The 23202-nt window shown below is 38.9% G+C and overlaps 1 protein-coding gene across 2 annotated transcripts in view; it reads left to right on the plus strand.

Annotated features, from left to right (window-relative positions):
* Window positions 1-23202, plus strand: part of CWC27 (CWC27 spliceosome associated cyclophilin) — a 244869-nt gene that overhangs the window by 209430 nt on the left and 12237 nt on the right. The window contains exon 14 of one of the 2 annotated variants that reach the window (XM_067730804.1): window positions 21977-22637. The exons of the other annotated variant lie outside the window; for it this stretch is intronic. Coding sequence (XP_067586905.1) covers window positions 21977-22139 — 163 coding nt within the window. The 3' untranslated portion in view covers window positions 22140-22637. Of the gene's footprint in view, window positions 1-21976; window positions 22638-23202 lie in introns of those variants that run through there. 2 annotated transcript variants of the gene reach the window in all.

The raw sequence follows: 23202 nt of genomic DNA on the forward strand, positions 1-23202 counted from the left end.
GTCACCTCTTTTTCTGCCTGCCTTTTTCTTCTGGATGAAGAAGACTCTTCTGTATTGACTCTGCTTTCATACTGTTTGCCTTGAAATAAGTTTCTATCACATTAGAGAAGTTTGCTTTGTTCATGGATTTGTCTTGAGACAGGCAGATAGCCATGCACCCCAGCTGCTTACCAGGCCTTTTGGATTGGGAACTCCATCTTCCCTATGTTGTTTTATTAGTTCACTGGCCATAGATTAAAAGTTATTGGCTGAGCAGTTGGTTAAATCTCAGGGCAGGTGTAAGAATGCATGTTACAGATTTATTCTGGAAAGCCTCTTAAATCTTTCCACCTGTGTCCTGCTGAGTGTGAAGCATATTAGGCCAGAAAGCCGAGAAACTCCATTCCCATGTTGCTGAATATATTTTAAAAATTACATCTTTCACATTTGTTTCAACAATATGCAGTATTTACTAATGACACTCTATAATATTGTGGAATTTCTCTTTTTAACTAAAGGAAACAAAATACATTTTTATATTTGGCTTTGAAAAGCCAAAAACATTGGCTTTTCAAAATCCCAAACTGAAGGAGCAATATTAATAGTCATTCAAAATTCAGAACAAAGGAAGTTTTCCCATATGAACAATGAACAGTAAAAGAAAATCCACTGGTTTTCATCTTTGTTTTCTTTTTCCAAAGGCCAGTGTCTGTTTTCCTCTTTGCTTAGTTTACCTAATGGTCTATTTTCCTATATTTTGCTTGGTCCTATTTTTCTTCCTATGTCAATTTGTAAAACTGAGTTTTGGACATTTCTGTCTGCATTTTTCTATGCTTCTTTTAGTTACTGTTTCTGTGTCCCATTTTGAGTCTTCTTACATTTTTTTCCTCCTTGATTTCTTGCTCTTTAGTCTCTTCTGTTTCTCAGTCATCTGTCCTGTGCCACCCTGCTCTCCTGGACATAAAAAATGCCAGTGACCTCATTTTCCTAGACTTTTTTTTTTTTTTGGCCACACCACTTGGCATGTGGGATCTTACTTACCCAACAAGGGATCAAACTTGTGCCCACCACATTGGAAGCATGGAATCTTAACCACTGGACCACCAGGGAAGTCTCTCCTGGAATTTTTTTAAACATACATTCTTAGATCTCTGGACTCCTTCATGTTTGTCTGTCTGTCTCTTCCTATGAATTACTGCGATCTCTATATACTTCATGTTGAAAAAAGATTCATACTTCTTTTTTCATATGTCCTGGTACTTTTTAACCCTTTAACTTCTTAATTCCTATAGAAGCTTTGAACATTTGTGAAAAGAGAACCCTAAGTTACTTGTGATTAGTGATAATCACAATGCAGGGGACGCGGGTTCGTGCCCCGGTCCAGGAGGATCCGCATGCCGCGGAGCAGCTGGGCCCGTGGGCCATGGCCGCTGAGCCTGCGCATCCAGAGCCTGTGCTCCACAGCGGGGCAGAGGCCACAGCAGTGAGAGGCCCGCATACCACAAAAAAAAAAAAACTCTCCAGAAGGTGGGCATAGAGGGAACCTACCTCAACATAATAAAGGCCATATATAACAAACAAACCCACAACTAACATCATACTCAATGGTGAAAAGCTGAAAGCATTTCCTCTAAGATCAGGAACAAGATGAGGACATCCACTCTCACCACTTTTACTCAACATAGTATTGGAAGTCCTAGCCAAGGCAATCAAAGAAGAAATAAAAGGAATCCAAATTGGAAAAGAAGAAGTAAAACTGTCGCTGTTTGCAGATAACATGATACTATACGTAGAAAATCCTAAAGATGCTACCAGAAAACTACCAGATTAATTGATGAGCTCTAGTAAAGTGGCAGGATACAAAATTAATACACAGAAGTCTGTTGCACTTCTATACACTAACAAACAACGAAAGATCAGAAAGAAAAACTAAGGAAACGGTCCCATTTACCACCACTTCAAAAAAAGAATAAAATACCTAGGAATAAACCTACCTAAGGAGGCAAAAGACCTGTACGCTGAAAACAATAAGATGCTGATGAAAGAAATCAAAGATGGCACAAACAGATGGAAAGAAGTACACTGCTCTTGGATTGGAAGAATCAATATTGTTAAATGAGTATACTACCCAAGGCAAGCAGTCTACATATTCAATGCAATCCCTATCAAAATACCAATGACATTTTTTTTTTTAACAGAAGCAGAACAAACAATTTTTTAATTTGTATGGAGACAAAAAAGACCCCGAATAGCCAAAGCAATCTGGAGAAAAAGAAATGGAACTGGAGGAATCAGGCTCCCTGAATTCAGACTATACTACAAAGCTACAGTAATCCAGACAATATGGTACTGGCACAAAAACAGAAATATAGATCAATGGAACACGACAGAAAGCCCAGAAACCACACACCTATTGTCAATTAGTCTATGACAAAGGAGGCAAGAATATCCAATGGAGAAAAGACAGTCTCTTCAATAAGTGGTGCTCGGAAAACTGGACAGCTAATGTCAAAGAATGAAATTAGAACATTCTCTAACACCATATACAAAGATAAACTTAAAATGGATTAAAGGCCTAAATGTAGGACCGGATACTATAAAACTCCTAGACGAAAACATAGGCAGAACACTCTGACATACATTGCAGTTGTATCTTTTTGGATCCATCTCTTAGAGTAATGGAAATAAAAACAAAAATAAACAAATGGGACCTAATGAAACTTAAACGGTTTTGCACAACAAAGGAAACAATAAACAAAACAAGAGCCTGAACCAAGATGGCAGAGTAGAATGACGAGCTCCTGCGAGAACACCAGAATCACAATTAACTGCTGAACAGTCATCCACAGGAAGACACTGGAACTCACCAGAAAAGATACCCCACATCCAAAGACAAAGGAGAAGCCACAGTGAGATGGTAGGAGGGGTGCAATCACAATAAAATCAAATCCCATAATTTCTGGGTGGGTGACTCACAAACTGGAGAATACTTATACCACAAAAGTACAACCACTGGAGTGAAGGTTCTGAGCCCCACATCAGGCTTCTGAACCTGGGGATCCAGCAACAGGAGGAGGAATTCCTAGAGAATCAGACTTTGAAGCCTAGTGGGATGTGATTGCAGGACTCTGACAGGACTGGGGGGAAAAGAGACTCCACTCTTGGAGGGCACACACAAAGTAGTGAGTGCATCAGGACCCAGGGGAAGGAGAAGTGACCCCATAGGAGACTGAACCAGACCTACCTGCTAGTATTGGACGGTATCCTGCAGAGGCAGTAGGTGGCTGTGGCTCACTGTGAAGACAAGGACACTGGCAGCAGAAGTTCTGGGAAGTACTCCTTGGCATGAGCCCTCCCAGAGTCCGCCATTAGCCCCACCAAAGAGCCTGCAGGGTCCAGTGTTGGGTCACCTCAGGCCAAACAACCAACAGGGTGGGAACCCAGCCCCAACCATCAGCAGTCAAGCGGATTAAAGTTTTACTGAGCTCTGCCCACCAGAGCAACAGCCAGCTCTACCCACCACCAGTCCCTTCCATCAGAAAACTTGCACAAACCTCTTAGATAGCCTCATCCACCAGAGGGCACACAGCAGAAGCAAGAACTACAATCCTGCAGCCTGTGGAACAACAACCACAGTCACAGAAAGACAGACAAGATGAAAAGGCAGAGGGCTATGTACCAGATGGAGGAACAAGATAAAACCCCAGAAAAACAACCAAATGAAGTGGAGATAGATAGGCAACCTTCCAGAAAAAGAATTCAGAATAATGATAATGAAGATGATCCAGGACCTTGGAAAAAGAATGGAGGCAAAGATTGAGAAGATGCAAGAAATATTTAACAAAGACCTAGAAGAATTAAAGAACAAACAAACAGAGATGAACAATACAATAACTGAAATGAAAAATACACTAGAAGGAATCAATAGCAGAAAAACTGAGGCAGAAGAATGGATAAGTGGCCTGGAAGACAGAATGGTGGAATTTACTGCTGCTGAACAGAATAATGAAAAAGAATGAAAAGAAAGGAAGACAGCCTAAGAGACCTCTGGGACAACATTAAACACAACAACATTCCCATTACAGGGGTCCCAGAAGGACAAGAGAGAGAGAAAGGACCTGAGAAAATATTTGAAGAGGTTATAGTCGAAAACTTCCCTAACATGGGAAAGGAAATAGCCACCCAAGTCCAGGAAGCGCAGAGAGTCCCATATAGGATAAAGCCAAGGAGAAACACGCCGAGACACATAATAATCAAATTGGCAAAAATTAAAGACAAAGAAAATTACTGAAAGCAGCAAGGGAAATACAACAAATAACATACAAGGGAACTCCCATAAGATTAACAGCTGATTTCTCAGAAGAAATTCTACAAGCCAGAAGGGAGTGGCATGATATACTTAAAGTGATGAAAGGGAAGAACCTACAACCAAGATTACTCTACCCAGCAATGATCTCATTCAGATTCGACAGAGAAATCAAAAGCTTTACAGACAAGCAAAAGCTAACAGAATTCAGCACCACCAAACCAGCTCTGCAACAAATGCCCAAGGAACTTCTCTAAGTGGGAAACACAAGAGAAGAAAAAGACCTACAAAAACAAACCCAAAACAATTAAGAAAATGGTCATAGGAACATACATATCGATAATTACCTTAAACGTGACTGGATTAAATGCTCCAACCAAAAGACACAGGCTTGCTGAATGGATACAAAAACAAGACCCATATATATGCTGTCTACAAGAGACCCACTTCAGACCTAGGAACACATACAGACTGAAAGTGAGGGGATGGAAAAAGATATTCCATGCAAATGGAAATCAAAGAAAGGTGGAATAGCAATACTCATATCAGATAAAATAGACTTCAAAATAAAGAATGTTACAAGAGACAAGGAAGGACACTACATAATGATCAAGGAATCAATCCAAGAAGAAGATATAACAATTATAAATATATATGCACCCAACATAGGAGCACCTCAATACCTAAGGCAACTGCTAACAGCTATAAAAGAGGAAATCGACAGTAACATAATAATAGTGGGGGACTTTAACACCTCACTTACACCAATGGACAGATCATCCAAAATGAAAATAAATAAGGAAACAGAAGCTTTAAATGACACAAAAGACCAGATAGATTTAATTGATATTTATAGGACATTCATCCAAAAATAGCATATTACACTTTCTTCTCAAGTGCACACGGAACATTCTCCAGGATAGATCACATCTTGGGTCACAAATCAAGCCTCAGTAAATTTAAGAAAACTGAAATCATATCAAGCATCTTTTTTGACCACAACACTATGAGATTAGAAATGAATTACAGGGAAAAAAACGTAAAAAACACAAACACAAGGAGGCTAAACAATACGTTACTAAATAACCAAGAGATCACTGAAGAAATCAAAGAGGAAATCAAAAAATACGTAGAGACAAATGACAATGAAAACAGGATGATCCAAAACCTATGGGATGCAGCAAAACCAGTTCTAAGAGGGAAGGTTATAGCTATACAAGCCTACCTCAAGAAACAAGAAAAATCTCAAATAAAAAATCTAACCTTACACCTAAAGGAACTAGAGAAAGAAGAACAAACAAAACCCAAAGTTAGCAGAAGGAAAGAAATCATAAAGATCAGAGCAGAAATAAATGAAATGGAAACAAAGAAAACGAAAGCAAAGATCAATAAAACTAACAGCTGGTTCTTTGAGAAGATAAACAAAATTGATAAGCCATTAGCCAGACTCATCAATAGGGAGAGGACTCAAATCAATAAAATTAGAAATGAAAAAGGAGAAGTTACAACAGACACCACAGAAATACAAATCATCCTAAGAGACTACTACAAGCAACTCTATGCCAATTAAATGGACAACCTGGAAGAAATGGACAAATTCTTAGAAAGGTATAACCTTCCAAGACTTAACCAGGAAGAAATAGAAAATATGAACAGATGAATCACAAGCACTGAAATTGAAACTGTGATTAAAAATCTTCCAACAAACAAAAGTCCAGGACCAGATGGCTTCACAGGTGAATTCTATCAAACATTTAGAGAAGCGCTAACACCTATCCTGCTGAAACTCTTCCAAAAATTGCAGAGGAAGAAACACTCCCAAACTCATTCTATAAGGCCACCATCACCCTGATACTAAAACCAGATAAAGATACTACAAAAAGGGAAAATTACAGACTAATATCACTGATGAGTATAGATGCAAAAATCCTCAACAAAATACTAGCAAACAGAATCCAACAACACATTAAAAGGATCATACACTATAATCAAGTGGGATTTATCCCAGAGATGCAAGGCTTTTTCAATATATGCAAATCAATCAATGTGATACACCATATTAACAAATTGAAGAAGAAAAACCTTATGATAATCTCAATAGATGCAGCAAAAGCTTTTCACAAAATTCAACACCCATTTATGATAAAAACTCTCCATAAAGTGGGCATAGAGGGAAACTACCTCAACATAATAAAGGCCATATATGACAAACCCACAGCAAACATCATTTTCAATGGTGAAAAGCTGAAAGCATTTCCTCTAAGATCAGGAAAAAGACAAGGATATCCATTCTTGCCACTATTATTCAACAATAGTTTTGGAAGTCCTAGCCACAGCAATCAGAGAAGAAAAAGAAATAAAAGGAATACAAATTGGAAAAGAAGTAAAACTGTCACTGTTTGCAGATGACATGATACTATACATAGAGAATCCTAAAGATTCCACCAGAAAACTACTAGAGCTAATCAATGAATTTGGTAAGGTTGCAGGATACAAAATTAATGCACAGCAATCTCTTGCATTCCTATACACTAATGATGAAAAATCTGAAAGAGAAATTAAGGAAACACTCCCATTTACCACTGCAACAAACAGAATAAAATACCTAGGAATAAACCTACCTAGGGAGACAAAAGACCTGTATGCAGAAAACTATAAGACACTGATGAAAGAAATTAAAGATGATACCAAAAGATGGAGAGATATACTATGTTCTAGGATTGGAAGAATCAATATTGTGAAAATGACTATTCTATCCAAAGCAATCTACAGATTCAATGCAATCCCTATCCAATTACCAATGGCATTTTTTACAGAACTAGAACGAAAAATCTTAAAATTTGTATGAAAAGAAAAAAATGTATGGAGACACAAAAGACCCCGAATAGCCAAAGCAGTCTTGAGGAAAAAGGCGGAGCTGGAGGAATCAGACTCCCTGAGTTCAGACTATACTACAAAGCTACAGTTATCAAGACAATATAGTACTGGCACAAAAACAGAAATATAGATCAGTGGAACAAGATAGAAAGCCCAGAGATAAACTCATGCACCTATGGTCAGCTAATCTATGACAAAGGAGGCAAGGATATACAATGGAGAAAAGACAGTCTCTTCAATAAGTGATGCTGGGAAAACTGGACAGCTACATGTAAAAGAATGAAATTAGAACACACCCTAACACCACACACAAAAATAAACTCAAAATGGATTAGAGACCTAAATGTAAGACCGGACACTATAAAACTCTTAGAGGAAAACATAGGAAGAACACTCTTTGACATAAATCACAGCAAGATTTTTTTTTTTTTTTTCAGTACATGGGCCTCTCACTGTTGTGGCCTCTCCCGTTGCGGAGCACAGGCTCCGGACTCGCAGGCTCAGCAGCCATGGCTCACAGGCCCAGCCGCTTCGCGGCATGTGGGATCTTCCTGGACCATGGCACAAACCCGTGTCCCCTGCATCGGCAGGCGGACTCTCAACCACTGCGCCACCAGGGAAGCCCCAGCAAGATCTTTTTTGATCCACCTCCTAGAGTAATGGAAATAAAAACAAAAATAAACAGATGGGACCTTATGAAACTTAAAAGCTTTTGCACAGCAAAGGAAACCATAAACAAGATGAAGACAGCCCTCAGAATGGGAGAAATATTTGCAAATGAATCAACGGACAAAGGATAATCTCCAAAATATATAAATAGCTTATGCAGCTCAATATTAAAAAAGCAAACAACCCAATCAAAACATGGGCAGAAGACCTAAATAGTCATTTCTCCAAAGAAGACATACAGATGGCCAAGAAGCACATGAAAAGCTGCTCAACATCACTAATTATTAGAGAAATGCAAATCAAAACTACGATGAGGTATCACCTCACACCAGTTAGAATGGGCATCCTCAGAAAATCTACTAACAACAAATGCTGGAGAGGGTGTGGAGAAAAGGGAACCCTCTTGCACTGTTGGTGGGAATGTAAATTGATACAGCCACTATGGAGAACAGTATGGAGGTTCCTTAAAAAACTAAAAATAGAATTACCATATGACCCAGCAATCCCACTACTGGGCATATACCCAGAGAAAACCATAATTCAAAAAGACACATGCACCCCAATGTTCATTGCATCACTGTTTACAATAGCCAGGTCATGGAAGCAACCTAAATGCCCATCAACAGACAAATGGATAAAGATGTGGTACATATATGCAATGGAATATTAGCCATAAAAAAGAACGAAATTGGGTCATTTGTTGAGACATGGATGAATCTAGAGACTGTCATACAGACTGAAGTCAGAAAGAGAAAAACAAATATCGTATATTAACACATATATGTGGAACCTAGAAAAATGGTACAGATGAACCGGTTTGCAGGGCAGAAATTGAGACACAGATGTAGAGAACAAACGTATGGACACCAAGGTGGGGGGAAGCGGCGGGGGGGTCGGGGTGGTGGTGTGATGAATTGGGAGATTGGGATTGACATGTATACACTGATGTGGATAAAACTGATGACTAATAAGAACTTGCTGTATAAAAAAATAAATAAAATTCAAAAAAGAAAGAAAAAAATAAAACAAAAACACAGCCTATGGAATGGGAGAAAATATTTGCAAACGATGTGACCCACAAGGGCTTAATTTCCAAAATATATAAACAGCTCATATATCTAATGTCAAACAACCCAATCACAAAATAGAGAAAAGATCTAAATAGACATTTCGCCAAACAAGATATACAGGTGGCCAAAAGGCACATGAAAAGATGCTCAACATCACTAATTATTACAGAAATGCAAATCAGAACTACAGTGAGGTACCACCTCACACTAGTTAGAATGGCCATCATTAAAATAACAAATGCTGGAGAGGATGTGGAGAAAAAGGAACCCTCCTACACTGTTGGTGGGAATGTAAATCGGTACAGCCAGTATGGAGAACAGTATGGAGGTTCCTTAAAAAACTAAAAATAGAGCTACATATGATCCTGCAATCTCACTCCTAGGCACAGATCCAGAGAAAACTGTAATTCGAAAAGATGCATGCACCCCAATGTTCACTGCAGCACTATTTACAATAGCAAAGACATGGAAGCAACCTAAATGTCCATTGACAGAAGAATGGATAAAGAAGAAGATGTGGTATATATACACAATGGACTATTACTCAGCCATAAAAAAGAATGAAATAACGCCATTTGCAGCAACATGAAGGGACCTGGAGATTATCATACTAAGTGAAGTAAGCCAGACAGCAAATGAGACATACCATATCATATCACTTATATGTGGAATTCTTTTGCCAATGATACAAATGAACTTATTTACAAAACAGAAATAGACCCACAGACATAGAACACAAACTTATGGTTACCAAAGGGGAAAAGGTGGGGGGGATAAATTAGGAGTTTGGGATTAACATATATATACTATATATAAAATATGTAACCAACAAGGACCTACTGTATAGCACAGGGAACTATACTCAATATTTTGTAATAACCTATATGGGAAAAAACATCTGAAAAAGAATAGATGAGTATATGTATAACTGAATCACTTTGCTATACACCTGAAAGTAATACAACATTGTAAATCAACTATAATTCAATTTTTAAAAATACTGTCAAAGTGATCAAAAACAAGGAAATTCTAAGAAATTGCCACAGCCAAGAATCACTTAAGGAGACATCACAACTAAATCTAATGTGGTATCCTGAATGGGATCCTAGAACAGAAAACAGGATGTCAGGTAAAAGTTAAGCATATTAGTTTCCTAGGGCTGCCATAACAAAATACCACAGACTGGGTGGCTTAAACAACAAATATATTTTCTCACAGTTCTGGAAGTCCAAGCTCTAAATGCCAGCAGGGTTGATTTCTGTTGAAATCAACAAAACAGCTGCCTTCTTACCGTTTCCTCACATGGCCCTTTCTGTGTGTGTATGTGCTCCTAGTGTCTCTTCCTCTACTTTTAAGGACATCAGTTCTCTTGGATTAAGGCCCTACCCATATGACCTTATTTAATTTTAATTACCTCCTTTAAAGGCCCTATCTCCATATACAGTCATATTGGGAGTTAGGGCTTCAACATATGAATTTGGGGGGAATGTAATTTAGTCCACAATACTAGGGAAATCTAAATAAACTTTACTTAATAAGATATCAGTGTTAGTTCATTAAGTGTAAGAAATGTACCATATTAATGTAAGATAGTAATAGGGAAAATTGGTTTAGGGGTATAAGGGAACAGTACTATCTGGTCAGCATTTCTGTAAATGTAAACCTCTTCTAAAAATAAAAGCAAAATAAATTTTGAGAAATGAGTAAGAAGAGTAAGAAGGTAATGATCTTTCTCAGTAAGATGCCAAAACTATGTTAATTGAAGCAGTGGGAAACAGTACAGGGTAGATTATTCAAGAAATGAAATTGGGACAACTAAGTAACTATTTGGGGAAAAGAAATTACAATTTTATCTTACCCAAATACTAAAAGAAAATTCTAAATTGATTAACAAGTGAAAAAAGAACTGTAAAAGTGCTAGAAGAAAATATAGGTGGATATTTACATGGTCTTAATGTGAGGAAAGACTTCTTAAGTATGACTCTAAAGACAGACTTAAAGGAAGACACTACTCACTTGCACTGTATAAAAAACTGTAAAGTTCTGTATGGAAGCAAAGAAGGAAGGGAAAAGGAGGGATAGATAGAAGGAAGATAGGAGGTGAAACTCAAAAAACAAATGACAAACTACAAAGTCTATTTGTAGTTTATGTGATAAATAAGGATTTATATTCTTAATATATTCTCACAAATCCATAAAGAGAAGATGAGTATGCCCTTTTTTTTTTTAATGGGCAAAGGACACAAATATACATGTTGCAAAAGAAATACAAATAGCCAAAAACATTATGGGGGGGATGGGGAATGAAAACAAAAATCAGTTTATTAATCAAAACAAAATAAGGCACTCTGTTGATGAATGAATTGGTATATCCTTTTTGAAGGGAAGTTAGATCATATATATCAAGTGCCTTACAAGTGTACAAATCTTTGACCTAAGAATTCTACTTATAGGAATTTATCCTAAGCGTTAGTAAAGATAATTCCAAATGACAGAAATATCTTCAACTAAAAATGGGGGTTTATCAGCATGGGAAGCTTAAGAACTGGAGCTAGGGCATAGCTGTGTCAGAGTTCAGCCAATGTCAGGAATCTCTGTCATCTGGCTCCATTTTCCTCTCATTCCATAGGCAGGCTTCCCACCCAGGAGGTGGCCTCCAGAAGCTCTGGGCTTATGTTTCCATTATGGCCAACCCCATAGTTCCAGAAAAAGTCCTGAGCCAGTTCTGTTTGACCTTGCCGGATTCAAATGCCCATTCCCTGATCTAATCACTGGTTAGTCTGCACAGGCCTATCCCATGTGTTCCCTTCCTCAGACAAGGACAAGGGAGTCCCAACCACATGGGCTGACAGTAGGGAAGGGTCATTTCTGAAAGGAAAAGACCAATCTACTGAAAGAAAGAATGTTGAACCAGCCCCCCCCCAAAACATTTACTACAAATAAGAAAATCCAAATATTTTTCACATAGATATTATTTGCAGTAATGTTTGTAAAGGTAGAAATTTGAACAAGACTAAGAATCCTAATATAAGGTGGATTTTAAATTATCTGTAGGACCAAATATTAGGCAATGAATACAAAGTTAGCCTAGGTACCCAACTAATACAATCGGCTATATAGTACTGTACTATAATAGGTTTATAATACTTTTTGCACAGATAATACATAAAAAACACAAAAAATAAAGACAACATTTTTAATCTTGCAGTACAGTACCTTGAAAAGTACAGTAGTACAGTACAACAGCTGGCATACAGGGGCTGGCATCAAGTGAAGAGGCAAGAAGAGTTACTGACTGGAAGAGGGAGAGGAGGTGGGAGATGGTAGAGCTGAAGGATTGTCAGCAATAGGAGATGAGGGCAAGGTGCAATCTCACTCAGGCCTGACGTTGATGGCACAGGGTCTGGTTCCTTGCTGGATTCAATTCTATCTACCCTCTTGAAAAAATGATCCAGTGATGTCTGGGTAGTAGTTGTGTTTTTCCTCATCATAGATGACATGGTAGCACTGGATTGCATTTTGAACGGCTGCTGCAACCTTTGTGTACTGTTCTGCGTTCGGGTCCTGTGCCTCAAAAAACTAACAGTGCCTCCTCAAATAAAGAAAATCCCCTTGCCATTTCCTGTCATGAATCTCTTCGGTTCTTCAGTTACTTCTTCTTCCTCTTATCTCTCTTAGTCCTCTCTCTGGGCCTCCAATTCCATCAGGTCTTCTTTAGTAAGCTCCTCATTATAAGAACGAGCGACGTCTTCCATCTTTTTGCCTCTCTCCACTTTCTCAATTATTTTCACTTTTGTTTCCATCGTTATTGCTTGGTGCTTCTTAGCAGTACAAGCTACATCACAGCTGCTTTTACGCTTGCTTCCAGACATCCTGGGCTTGAAATAAAGATACCGTACTACTATACTCTGTACAGTACTGTACAGTAAAGTACACAAGAGCACAACCACTTGTAGAGGATGCACACACGTGATATTGTACGCCACACACGTGAACTAACTTACATGATTGGACAGGCGAATGCACATTCGCATCTTTGAAAGTTTGCAACTTGAAGGTTCATATGTAGGGGACTTACTATAAGTGTATATACATATTTAGACATGCATAGAACAAAGTGTAGGAAGTGATGTGCCTGTATGTTTACAGTAGTTATTGATAAGCTATGGAGTTACAGGTAATTTTGTTTTTTCTTTTTGCCTCTAAGGATTGCTTTACTTTGCACAAAGAAAAAACATACGAAGACAGTGAATGTATGTTAATCATGCTATGAAAGTTGTAAAAATAAGATTTCTGTAATTCTTTCAATCTATAAATAGCTTCTGCCCTTTCAATGGCTTATGGCGTAGTGTAGACAGGACATATTATAAATACACATATAAACCTACAGTTAAGTGAGATCAAATAAGTTTTGTATGATAATGTACGTGAAAACACTTTGAAAAAGGGTATGAAGTTTAATAGAATAGTATAAAAATGATAAATATATACAAGATCACTTTATATTAACACCCATACACACAAAATACAAAATAAGTTAAAATGGTAAGTGTTTGGACCAAAATTGGAGGCATGATGTTTGAACCTCGTTCTAACTATGTAAATATGGTGCTTATTACCATACCCTCTTCACAGATAAGGAAACAGAGACCTGAAGAGCAATGTGACTTTCCTACAGAAACACTGAATGACTGCATTTTAACTCAAACCCAGGTCTTCTGACTTCAATCCGCAAAAGCTTCCGTAAAAGCTGTTAGAGAAATTCAAAGGCAGAAGTAGGTCCTGAGGCCCAAGGCAGTCAGATTTTTAGTTGGAAATGGCAGTTAAATTGGGCCTTGGAAGCTCAGGGGACATAAACCAGTGTGAAGGAGGTCGTAGGGCATTCCAGAGAAGTGACATGGACAGAAGTATGCTGTGGCCCATCTCTGATACAGAGCAGGGTGTGGTTTTTTCAAAGGATCAGATGTGGGTTAAACTTAAAAATTATTTTGTCTCACTGAAATTTCTTTTAAAAAAAGCCTGTTTTTGCTTTTCAAATACAAGTCTCCTTTCAAGCCCTCTCCCACCAAAAGGAAAAAAAAAAAAAGAAAACTTATAAACTAGATCATTTAAGTTTCTATCCAAAGTCCCTTAAGAACGATAACTTAAGTAATAATCAGGGATTATTTAGTTGGGTTTCTTAAGAATTCTAACCGAACAGAGAAATGAGAAGCTGTCAACACACTATACTAAAGACAAATTATGTAGGTGACAAAGTTTCACAAAGAAAGGCAGGGCCTTTCAACCCAAGTAGAGGAAGGCTGTCTGAGGACAATTTATGTATTTTTTTTCCCTACCTTATACCTCTAAGGCTGAGTACAGAAGACAAATACCAATCATTAGGCAGTTTAACTGGCTCATTTGAGAAAGATCTGTTGGAGTTTTATAGCGTAAACTTAATGGTGGTGGAAATATGTTATTTTAGGTCTTAGACTATTAGCCTTTTCTCTAGTATTGTAGAGTCTGAAAGAAGAGTTAATTATCTGAAAGGCTTATAAACATCCAGTTGACACCTGAACAACGTGGAGGTTTAAGGCACCCACACTTCGTGCAGTTGAAAATCGCTTATAATTTATAGTTGGCCCTCCATGTACCTGGTTCCTCCATAGAAACAGTTCCACATCTGCACAATCAACCAACCACAGATCATATAGTGTTATAGTGTTTACTGCTGAAAAACTCCGCGTGTAAGTGGACCTGCCCATTTCAAATCCATGTTGTTCAAGGGTCAACTGAAATTGCTAAATAATTTGGAATTATCTATTGATACTCAAGGAGAAAGGTGAACAAAACCAGGTTTGTAGAGGTTACTGGCTACCCAGAAACGTGTTCATTCAGCATTTATTGAGGGCATTCTTATCAAGGCTTGGTGACTGGTGTTACAAAGGCCAATAAAACAGAGCCATCTGCAGTCTAGTGAGGGAGGCTAAACTAAGACATGTACAGAAGAGGACCTTAACCCTCCTGGAAAAAGAGCAGGACAGGCCAGGAGAGGATTCAGGGACTGGTTTCCGGAGGGGATGACACCTCAACTGAAGCAGGGAGAGAAGTATATCACCATACAGAGGCAGCAAGGAGGCAAGAGAGAGCACGTTCTATACAGGAAACTGCAAGTAATTCAGGATGTCTAGAGCATACGACGTGAAGATGACATAGGAGCTTAGAGAGAGGAACAAAAGCCAAGTCATAGAGGCTATGTAAGAAATTTGGGTTTCATTGTTTAGACAATAGGGAACCACTGAAGGATTCAAAACAGGACAGTTTTCATGGCTAAATCTGAATTTTTGAAAAATATGTATGTAACAGAAAATACCTGGATATCATCATCAATCATAAAGGCAGTCCTTAGTAATTTGATGCCTGCGAAGAGACTGCCAGACATCCACCCTTAGAGTGTCAGGCTCTTTGGCTCTGCTCCTCTTGGACCTCCAGCTGAACGGTGTGTCCCTACCTAGCATCCTCATTTTAGGATGTATAGGGAGAAATTGGGACTAATTCCAGAGAGCAATGATTAAAGGCAATAACGGGATAAAAATTTACAGTGAAAATTCATTGCCTTTTTGTTTTGTTTGTTTCTTTTTGCAGTACGCGGGCCTCTCACTGTTGTGGCCTCTCCCGTTGCGGAGCACAGGCTCCGGATGCGCAGGCTCAGCGGCCCTGGCTTACGGGCCCAGCCACTTCGCGGCATGTGGGATCTTCCCGGATCGGGGCACGAACCTGTGTCCCCTGCATCAGCAGGCGGACTCTCAACCACTGTGCCACCAGGGAAGCCCCAAATTGCCTTTTTTTTAAAGCAAGTGTTCACCTAGTAGAGAGGTGTCTTTTCCCAAAGAGCCTCCCACATGGCTCAAGGCATTTTTGGAACTTCTAATTGCATTATAGGCCAGCCTGGGAGCCACACAGATTATCATTCTTGTCTCTTTATAGTTGCCTTTTCAAAATGCTGTATTCCAAAATAAGCACTGCCCGATCTGATTTTTTTTATCCTATTCACTAGACTTAGCACTGAATTAACTTTTGATTTATTCCTGAAGTTAAATACATCTTCACAAGATGAAAGTTTGTTACCTCTGAAGACATGCAGTCAAGTACCTGGTCAACTACTTACCAGCTACAAGTTTCTTGATCATGAATCTCTCAGGTTGCCTGTGAAATGGAGGTGAATAACATACTTCCCACCTACCCCACATAGTTATTGTGAAGACAGTACCAGACATGTGAAGGCTCTTCATAGACTGCTGTGTCAGAGGATGCTCTTCTTATTGTGCCCTCACATTTTGCAGGCAGTTTAAAAATGTACATTTGTTCTGGTGCCTGTGTGTTCATCTCCCCTAACAGATTGTTCACTTTAGGAGAGCAGGGCCTGGGTCCTATTTGGTTTTATTTCCCTGTTGTCTGACACTGGGTCTCACACATAAAAAGGCTCCAATATTTGTTGAATGAATAATTCAGTGTAGCTCCTTGCCTTTTACTCAGACTATATTTAAGAAATGGATAATACACTTGAGATTACTCAGTTAAAATAGGCTCAGAAGCCACTTAAGCTTCTTGAAGTATGTGAGTAGTTTGTCATTAGGAACCAGCTGTCCTTCATCTCTGAAGGGGCCAGAACAAATGGCTAATGAACTCAAGCTGAAAGCCTAAAGATTCTTAAACTTTAATGCTGTGGTCCTAACTTCGGCTGTATTTTTAGATCACCAGGAAAAAAAACTTTAGATTACTGATGCTAGAGCCCCATCCTGAGACAATTAAATCAGTACCTCTAGAGGTGGAGGCCCGGTGTTGATAGTTTTAAAAACTACCCAAGTGATTGTAATGTGCAGCCTGCGTTTGTTGCTGGGCTCTGGGATTAGACTTTGAGAAATATTGCCTTAAAAGAAATCCTATCTAGTTCTACATTAGGTACCATAGGAAATGGGAAAGAACATAAGGCATGCTCCCACCACAGTCTACAGGGAATAAAAACTAGCCATCACTGATCTGAGAGCAGTGGAAAAGCAGCAATCAGTGTGTGCTGAGCTATGAGAGGTCGTGAAAAGGTAGACCTGTGAAGAGCTCCAGACTTTCTGCAGAACCTGTTAGACATTTTAAGTTTATCATAGGGGGCTTCCCTGGTGGCGCAGTGGTTGAGCGTCCGCCTGCCGATGCAGGGGACACGGGTTCGTGCCCCGGTCTGGGAAGATCCCACATGCCGCGGAGCGGCTAGGCCCGTGAGCCATGGCCGCTGAGCCTGCGCGTCCGGAGCCTGCGCGTCCGGAGCCTGTGCTCCGCAACGGGAGAGGCCACAACAGTGAGAGGCCCGCGTACCGCAAAATAAATAAATAAATAAAAGTTTATCATAGAAATAAAAGACAGTCCCTGCCCACAAAAGAAGGTTAACTGTTAGGTTAGCAAACCAGCTAGTTCTAGCCAGAGGTCCTGGCCAATACGGAGGGTTTAAAGGCTTTGATTCCCAGCACCAATCACCATTCTGAGGACTGAGAACTCAACTGTGAACAAGACTCAAACTGTCTCAAATAACTGATGTTCACAACTAAGTGAACAGGCAATTACAAAATGGTGAGGGTTGATGAAAGAAACAAAATTAAGTTGGTGAGATAGGAAGATCCAGTCATTTGAGGGTTTTAAGGGTCGGGCTCAGCTATTTCAGTGGATTACAATAGCCAATAGTTTCTGGTCAAAGGGATGCTAAAAGGAGATATATAAGAAAGATTATTTTAGAACCTTCGGAGGTTAGAGGAAGGAGAAATAGTACAGACACAAAATAGTTAAGACACCTACAGCAATCTAAGGGTAGAGTGGTAAGTTTCTATATTAGGGAGACTTGGAAAGGGGAGTGTCTTATAGAATTTCTGATGAAAAAGATAGCTGTTTATATTACACAAGCATAAATAATTTAAATGCATTTCAGTCTGAAATGACTTATTAATATTGGAATTCTATATTTCACTTACTGTATGTCTGAGAATTATACCTCTGTCGCTTTCCCAATTAATATTAACTGCTGTCATATCTTAATCTACCTTACAATTGAATGAGAGTTTTTAAAAATGGATGTCAAATTAGTCAAGGTCCAGGTCCTTTTCGAAGACTCTCTTGTTTACTTTTGTTTATAATTCCACACAGTCTCATACAAGAAAAGAAAAAGAATAAACTTACTTGTTTTGGGGCTGTACCCCTCAGGTCTGCAAGCCTTGTAGTTGCCCAACCGTGAGACCAAAGAAAGAGCCTGGAAACAGCGAAAGAGACATCCAAGGTGTACTGGATAGGGAATCTTACAAGTCAGAAGCAAAATGTCCTGGAGCGACACCCCACCTATAAGGCAGACGGCAGGCAGGATGCAGCAGCAATCTTAGCTACTGCAGGGGAGAAGGAGGTTACCATTTATAGGGGGAATTGATGTCAGGTTGGCTCATCAGTTACCAGGGAAACCAGCAGAGGAGCATGTCCCTCTCAGCCCCTCAGGTTAACAATCGTCAGTGGGGCAGATGTTTCCCTTTGATAACCTAGCTTGGTGGAGTGGTTCTGATCTAAGCATTAGAACGATAACCACCTGGGACGGGGCAAACACGTAGGCAGTTAGCGTTAAGGCTCTGTGATTAAGAGGGAAGATCAGTCATGTGAGTAGGTGAAGTAGGGACTGGTTGAGCAGGGGATGTATAGAGAGCAAGAGAACCGCCATCTTGAGTGCCCTGGTCATACACAGCCTCTATGAAAATGGTAAGCCTCCATATTTCTATAACCACTAAAGTCAATGTCCTTACTTGAGAATCTGATCTTATGAAAAATTGTTATTAATCAGAACTAAACTTTTGTCTTTGCCTTCAAATGAACAAGTTCTAAAATGTTCATATGTAAATGATCAGTGTGTGATTCCAAAAGCTTCACTGCTCTTGTTGGGCCAATTCTATGGCCAGTCACACAGTGGATAGTATTGAGTTATTGGTACATACAAGATTGTAAACTACCAGACCTTATGTACTTGAATTAAGTCTTTATAATAAGTCTGCATGTGTATTCTCACAGGAGGCTGTAAAATGTGGGCATGCTTTCAATTCATGCAGTCTGTGATTTATGGAGTCACACAGGTCAGGAGTTTATTATGCTGAAAATCATAATAACTGTTTTGTTTTGCTTTTTAAAATGAAGTGACCGAAGCATGTTGAAAGATAAATGGGTGAAGCATTTTGATTATGTTTTTGTTTCAATTAAAGATTAAATATTATGCTGAGTAACCAGCCATGCTAAGCATTATGATATTAAAGCTGAAGTAATTTGTAAGCTGATAGCCCCTTCTTTCCTCTGGGTTTAGGTTTGTTATTAATCAAAATGTTGGACTTGTTTAGTGCAGTGGTGTATGAAACAAACAGTTGAAAAAGACAGCTACTTTACAGCTTTCTGTTCTTTCAGATTTGTAGGAAAATCTGTTTCTTTTTGTGGACTTTGTGCTGTTGTTCCCATGTCTAGATTTCATTTCTTATACCAAAGCCAACTAGATCTAGTAGTTGTAAGATCCTCTCATGGCGTAGAAAGGAGGAAGTTGCCTTTTTATGGTTTTATTTGACAAATTCTGGTAAAGTCATTTTTGAAACATGGACAGTCCCTACTAGAAATGATTATAACAAAAGACCCATCTGTCTTTTGGGGCAGAGAAAGGGATAATTTTTAAAATAGAAGAATGTGTATATGGAAAAGTATTAATAAGTTAACTAATATAGTGGGTTTTGTATTTTTATATCAGCATAGGAGTATTGAATAAAATTGTTTTGAAGGGAATAAGATTCCAGCTATTTTCTGGTTTGGGGTTAGGCATCAGCACAAATCATTTGGAAAGCCGCTGCACACTTACCGAAATACAGTGTAGGAGTCTGGGCTCCCCATGACGTGTGATAAGGACCTTTAACAGGACAGTCCCGCCACACTTCTAAACTTAGTCCTCATCAGTGGTAATACACTTACAATTTCTGAAGAGCTCACTCTAGGGAATGCTGCATAGATTGTAAGGAGTATCAAAGAAAAAGACCACCTCTCCATACCTGAAAAAAAAAAAAAGTTCAATTTATTACTTTAATAAGAAAGAGCTTGCTTTTAGACACAGTCTCTCTGAGCAAAGCAGGTTGCAAACCTTACGTAGAGTTTTGGGGTCAGGGATTGTTTAGGGGTTAATATCAGCCTCAGAAGCACCATTATTCAGGAGAGACTGCTGGTGATTGGCTGGCTTTCAGAAGCATGTCACTGGCCTGGGTCTGCCACTGATTGGCCAACTTTCAAAAGCATGAGGCTGTCACTGATTATTTGGCTTTCAGAGGTGTATTTACTGAAGTGAGTTACCACTGATCATTTTGGCCTAGGCAAGTCACCATTAATTATTAAATCCTGTTTGATTGATTCAGTCTGGTTATAGTGGTCACTTGCTACCATGGCTGGAGAATAATTATCCTTTTGCTAGGAGTTGGGGCTTGTTTTATTCTCAGACGCTAATACTCAAACAGTGTAGAAAACTGAAAGCACAAGAAAATCAGACTCTGAGTACTCCATCTAAATAAGCAATAATCCTATGCTGCACTTTCTAAATGAGGTTGTTTCCAAGGTTAAGTCCATGGAAATATAAAAAGTCAGCAGTTCTCATGTGTGATATTGCATGTTATGAAATCTGATGCAAATAATATATTATTAATAATAAAGTATAGAAATGCAAATGTGCTTTACCTCAGTAAATAAGAGTAGACTCTAGTTCATCCACATAATAATGTCACTCATACTCATTGCATTCTAATGAGCTTTTCTGGGAAGGAAGAGGTGGTAAGATAAAACTTGTCAACCTGGTGAACAGTCAACCCTACCGAACTCTTTGCAATTGTAGTATCATTAATATTGTAACATTTCATTTCCCTCACAAAATCGTTTTAGGATTCTTCAAAATCTAAGTATATCCATGGGAATTTTTAACAAAAGTAAACTTCCCTCCGCATTTGTGGTACTGCAGGAAGAAAGGGTAGGGAAATCTCTGCTAGTATCTATTGCCCAATCCCTGCTCATATAGGGAAACAGAAATCACTGTAATATGTGGGTTTCATCTGCAAGTTACAACTGACATGTGGGGAGTGTTAACCCTTCAGGCGGTTTATCCCCATCTGCTGTGATAAAGTGTTGAGTGCGCCTATTTTTAAAACTGCTTAAATATTTAGTGGGGAAAGCCTTAGTAGTTTTGTTTATATATAAAAACTGATCTTTCCTCTTTCCAAATTCATTCACCTGCCCTAGAATCTGGTTTTGGGACCTCCCTATTTATTCCCAGCACCTCCTAATGGGAGGCAGAGCTAATCACTTACATATTTCTCTGCTGCTAAGCATAGCCAGCTTACAACCACTTAGGATTCAAGCACATGTTGAGACCTTAAGACCAGTAAGCATTTGATAAAGTAGGAAAGCAGGGTGGTTAGATTTGCTGTAATCAACAGTAGGAGGAGGAGGTTAGTCCATGGAGCCGTGCCAAAAGCTCAGTTTCTTTTTGTACAAAAAATTTTTTAAACTCAGCAATTCCCCAGAAAAGGGATTCATAACACCATCTGAACAGGAATTTTCTGAACACATTCCCTACTTGACCCATTTAACTGCTGAAAACAAAACAAAACCAGATAGGGCTGGTTTAATGTCGGGAGTTTTGCTCTGCAACCTGGCTGAGTGTGCTCTTTAAAGGAAGCTGGAAGAATGTTCTCTGAGTTTAGTTGAAGGAAGACTTCTGGGTAGAACTCTTTTAACCTCCCATCAGGAAAGGAACCTTGAGTGAAGTCTGAAGCAAAGAGACTCACTACTAGAAATACAAACCAACAAAACAAACTAACTCCAGACATGTTTTTCAAATTTAAGTGTTTTCTGAGAAGCTGGCATCCATGTGGTATAAGCACCAGTAAACAATAAACCCATCTTGGTGTTTTGTACCCTTTTGGTTCATCATGCCAAGACAAGTGTAGTGTAGAATTTCTACTTTCAGTTCTCATGCAAAAATCAGTGAACCATCTCTCTCCCACTTTAGGATGTCACATGTACTTCAGTTTGAGGATAAAAGCAGAAAAGTGAAAGATGCAAGCATGCAAGATTCAGACACGTTTGAAATCTATGATCCTCGGAATCCAGTGAACAAAAGAAGAAGGGAAGAAAGCAAAAAGCTGATGAGAGAGAAAAAAGAAAGAAGATAAAATGAGAGTGATGATAAACCAGAACTAGCTGGAAATGTGCCTGCAATAAATGGCCTTAAAACAGCCATTGTTCCCAACAGCATCACTTAAGGGTGTGAAAAGAAGCATTTTTGAACTTGTCGTCTGGTTTTGAAAAACAATTATCTTGTTATGTAAATTGTGGAATGATGTAAGCAAATGCTTTTGGTTACTGGTACATGTTTTTTTCCCCCTAATTGAGCTTTTATATTGCTAAATCTGAAATAAAATCACTTTCCTTCTAGTTTACATGTTAACCATTTGCAGAATGTACAAATCTGTTTGTATCTTTTTACCCTAAAATATGTGACGGCTCCGTTTTCAAGATTTTTTATAAGACATCTTTACAGAAAGAATATTTAAGGGAAACCTCTTTGGCATTCTGTTACCACAGCACTAACTTTGAAATATGATTTTTAAATTATGTAATAAAAAGATTGATGGTTTTGTTTTGCATATAAATATCTAAAAATAGCCAAATCAGTAAGACTCAATAGCCTTAAATCTTAAGAAACCCCTAAGTGAATGTTCACGCCTGCGTCTAGGCCAATGCAGTCAAGACAATAACACACTAAGTAATGTCAGCCAAGCTTATTGCACACCCTGGCTTGACCCCAGGCTACCGGCTCACTCCTCTGCCCTTCTCAGCACAGCAACGGCAGGAGCACATGCAGAGGTCCCATCCTGGCAATAGAACTTATTAAGAATTTAGCCTTTTATGACAATCAATCAGTCATGCTGGTTATTTACTATATATTATCTGTACTATTTAGTCAGTGTTTTCTAGAATCTGAATGCCAAGATTATACCACAGGTTAACTTCCAGTTACCTAGTAAAACCTCACCAGCCACGTCTTTTCAGGTAGTGTCTCATCAGCTCTCTCTTTTGAAGTGGAATCCAATAGGCTTTCTTTAGAGCGCTTGCTCTCACAACGTAGCCCCAGACGCTACACTAGAGCAGCAGCAGCATCACTTACAGCCACGTTAGAAATTCAAATTCCTGCCATACTACCCACCACCATTATCCCCATCCAGACTAATGGAT

The sequence above is a fragment of the Pseudorca crassidens genome, chromosome 3 (assembly GCF_039906515.1).
Source record: "Pseudorca crassidens isolate mPseCra1 chromosome 3, mPseCra1.hap1, whole genome shotgun sequence".
NCBI classification, from domain to species: Eukaryota; Metazoa; Chordata; class Mammalia; order Artiodactyla; family Delphinidae; genus Pseudorca; species Pseudorca crassidens.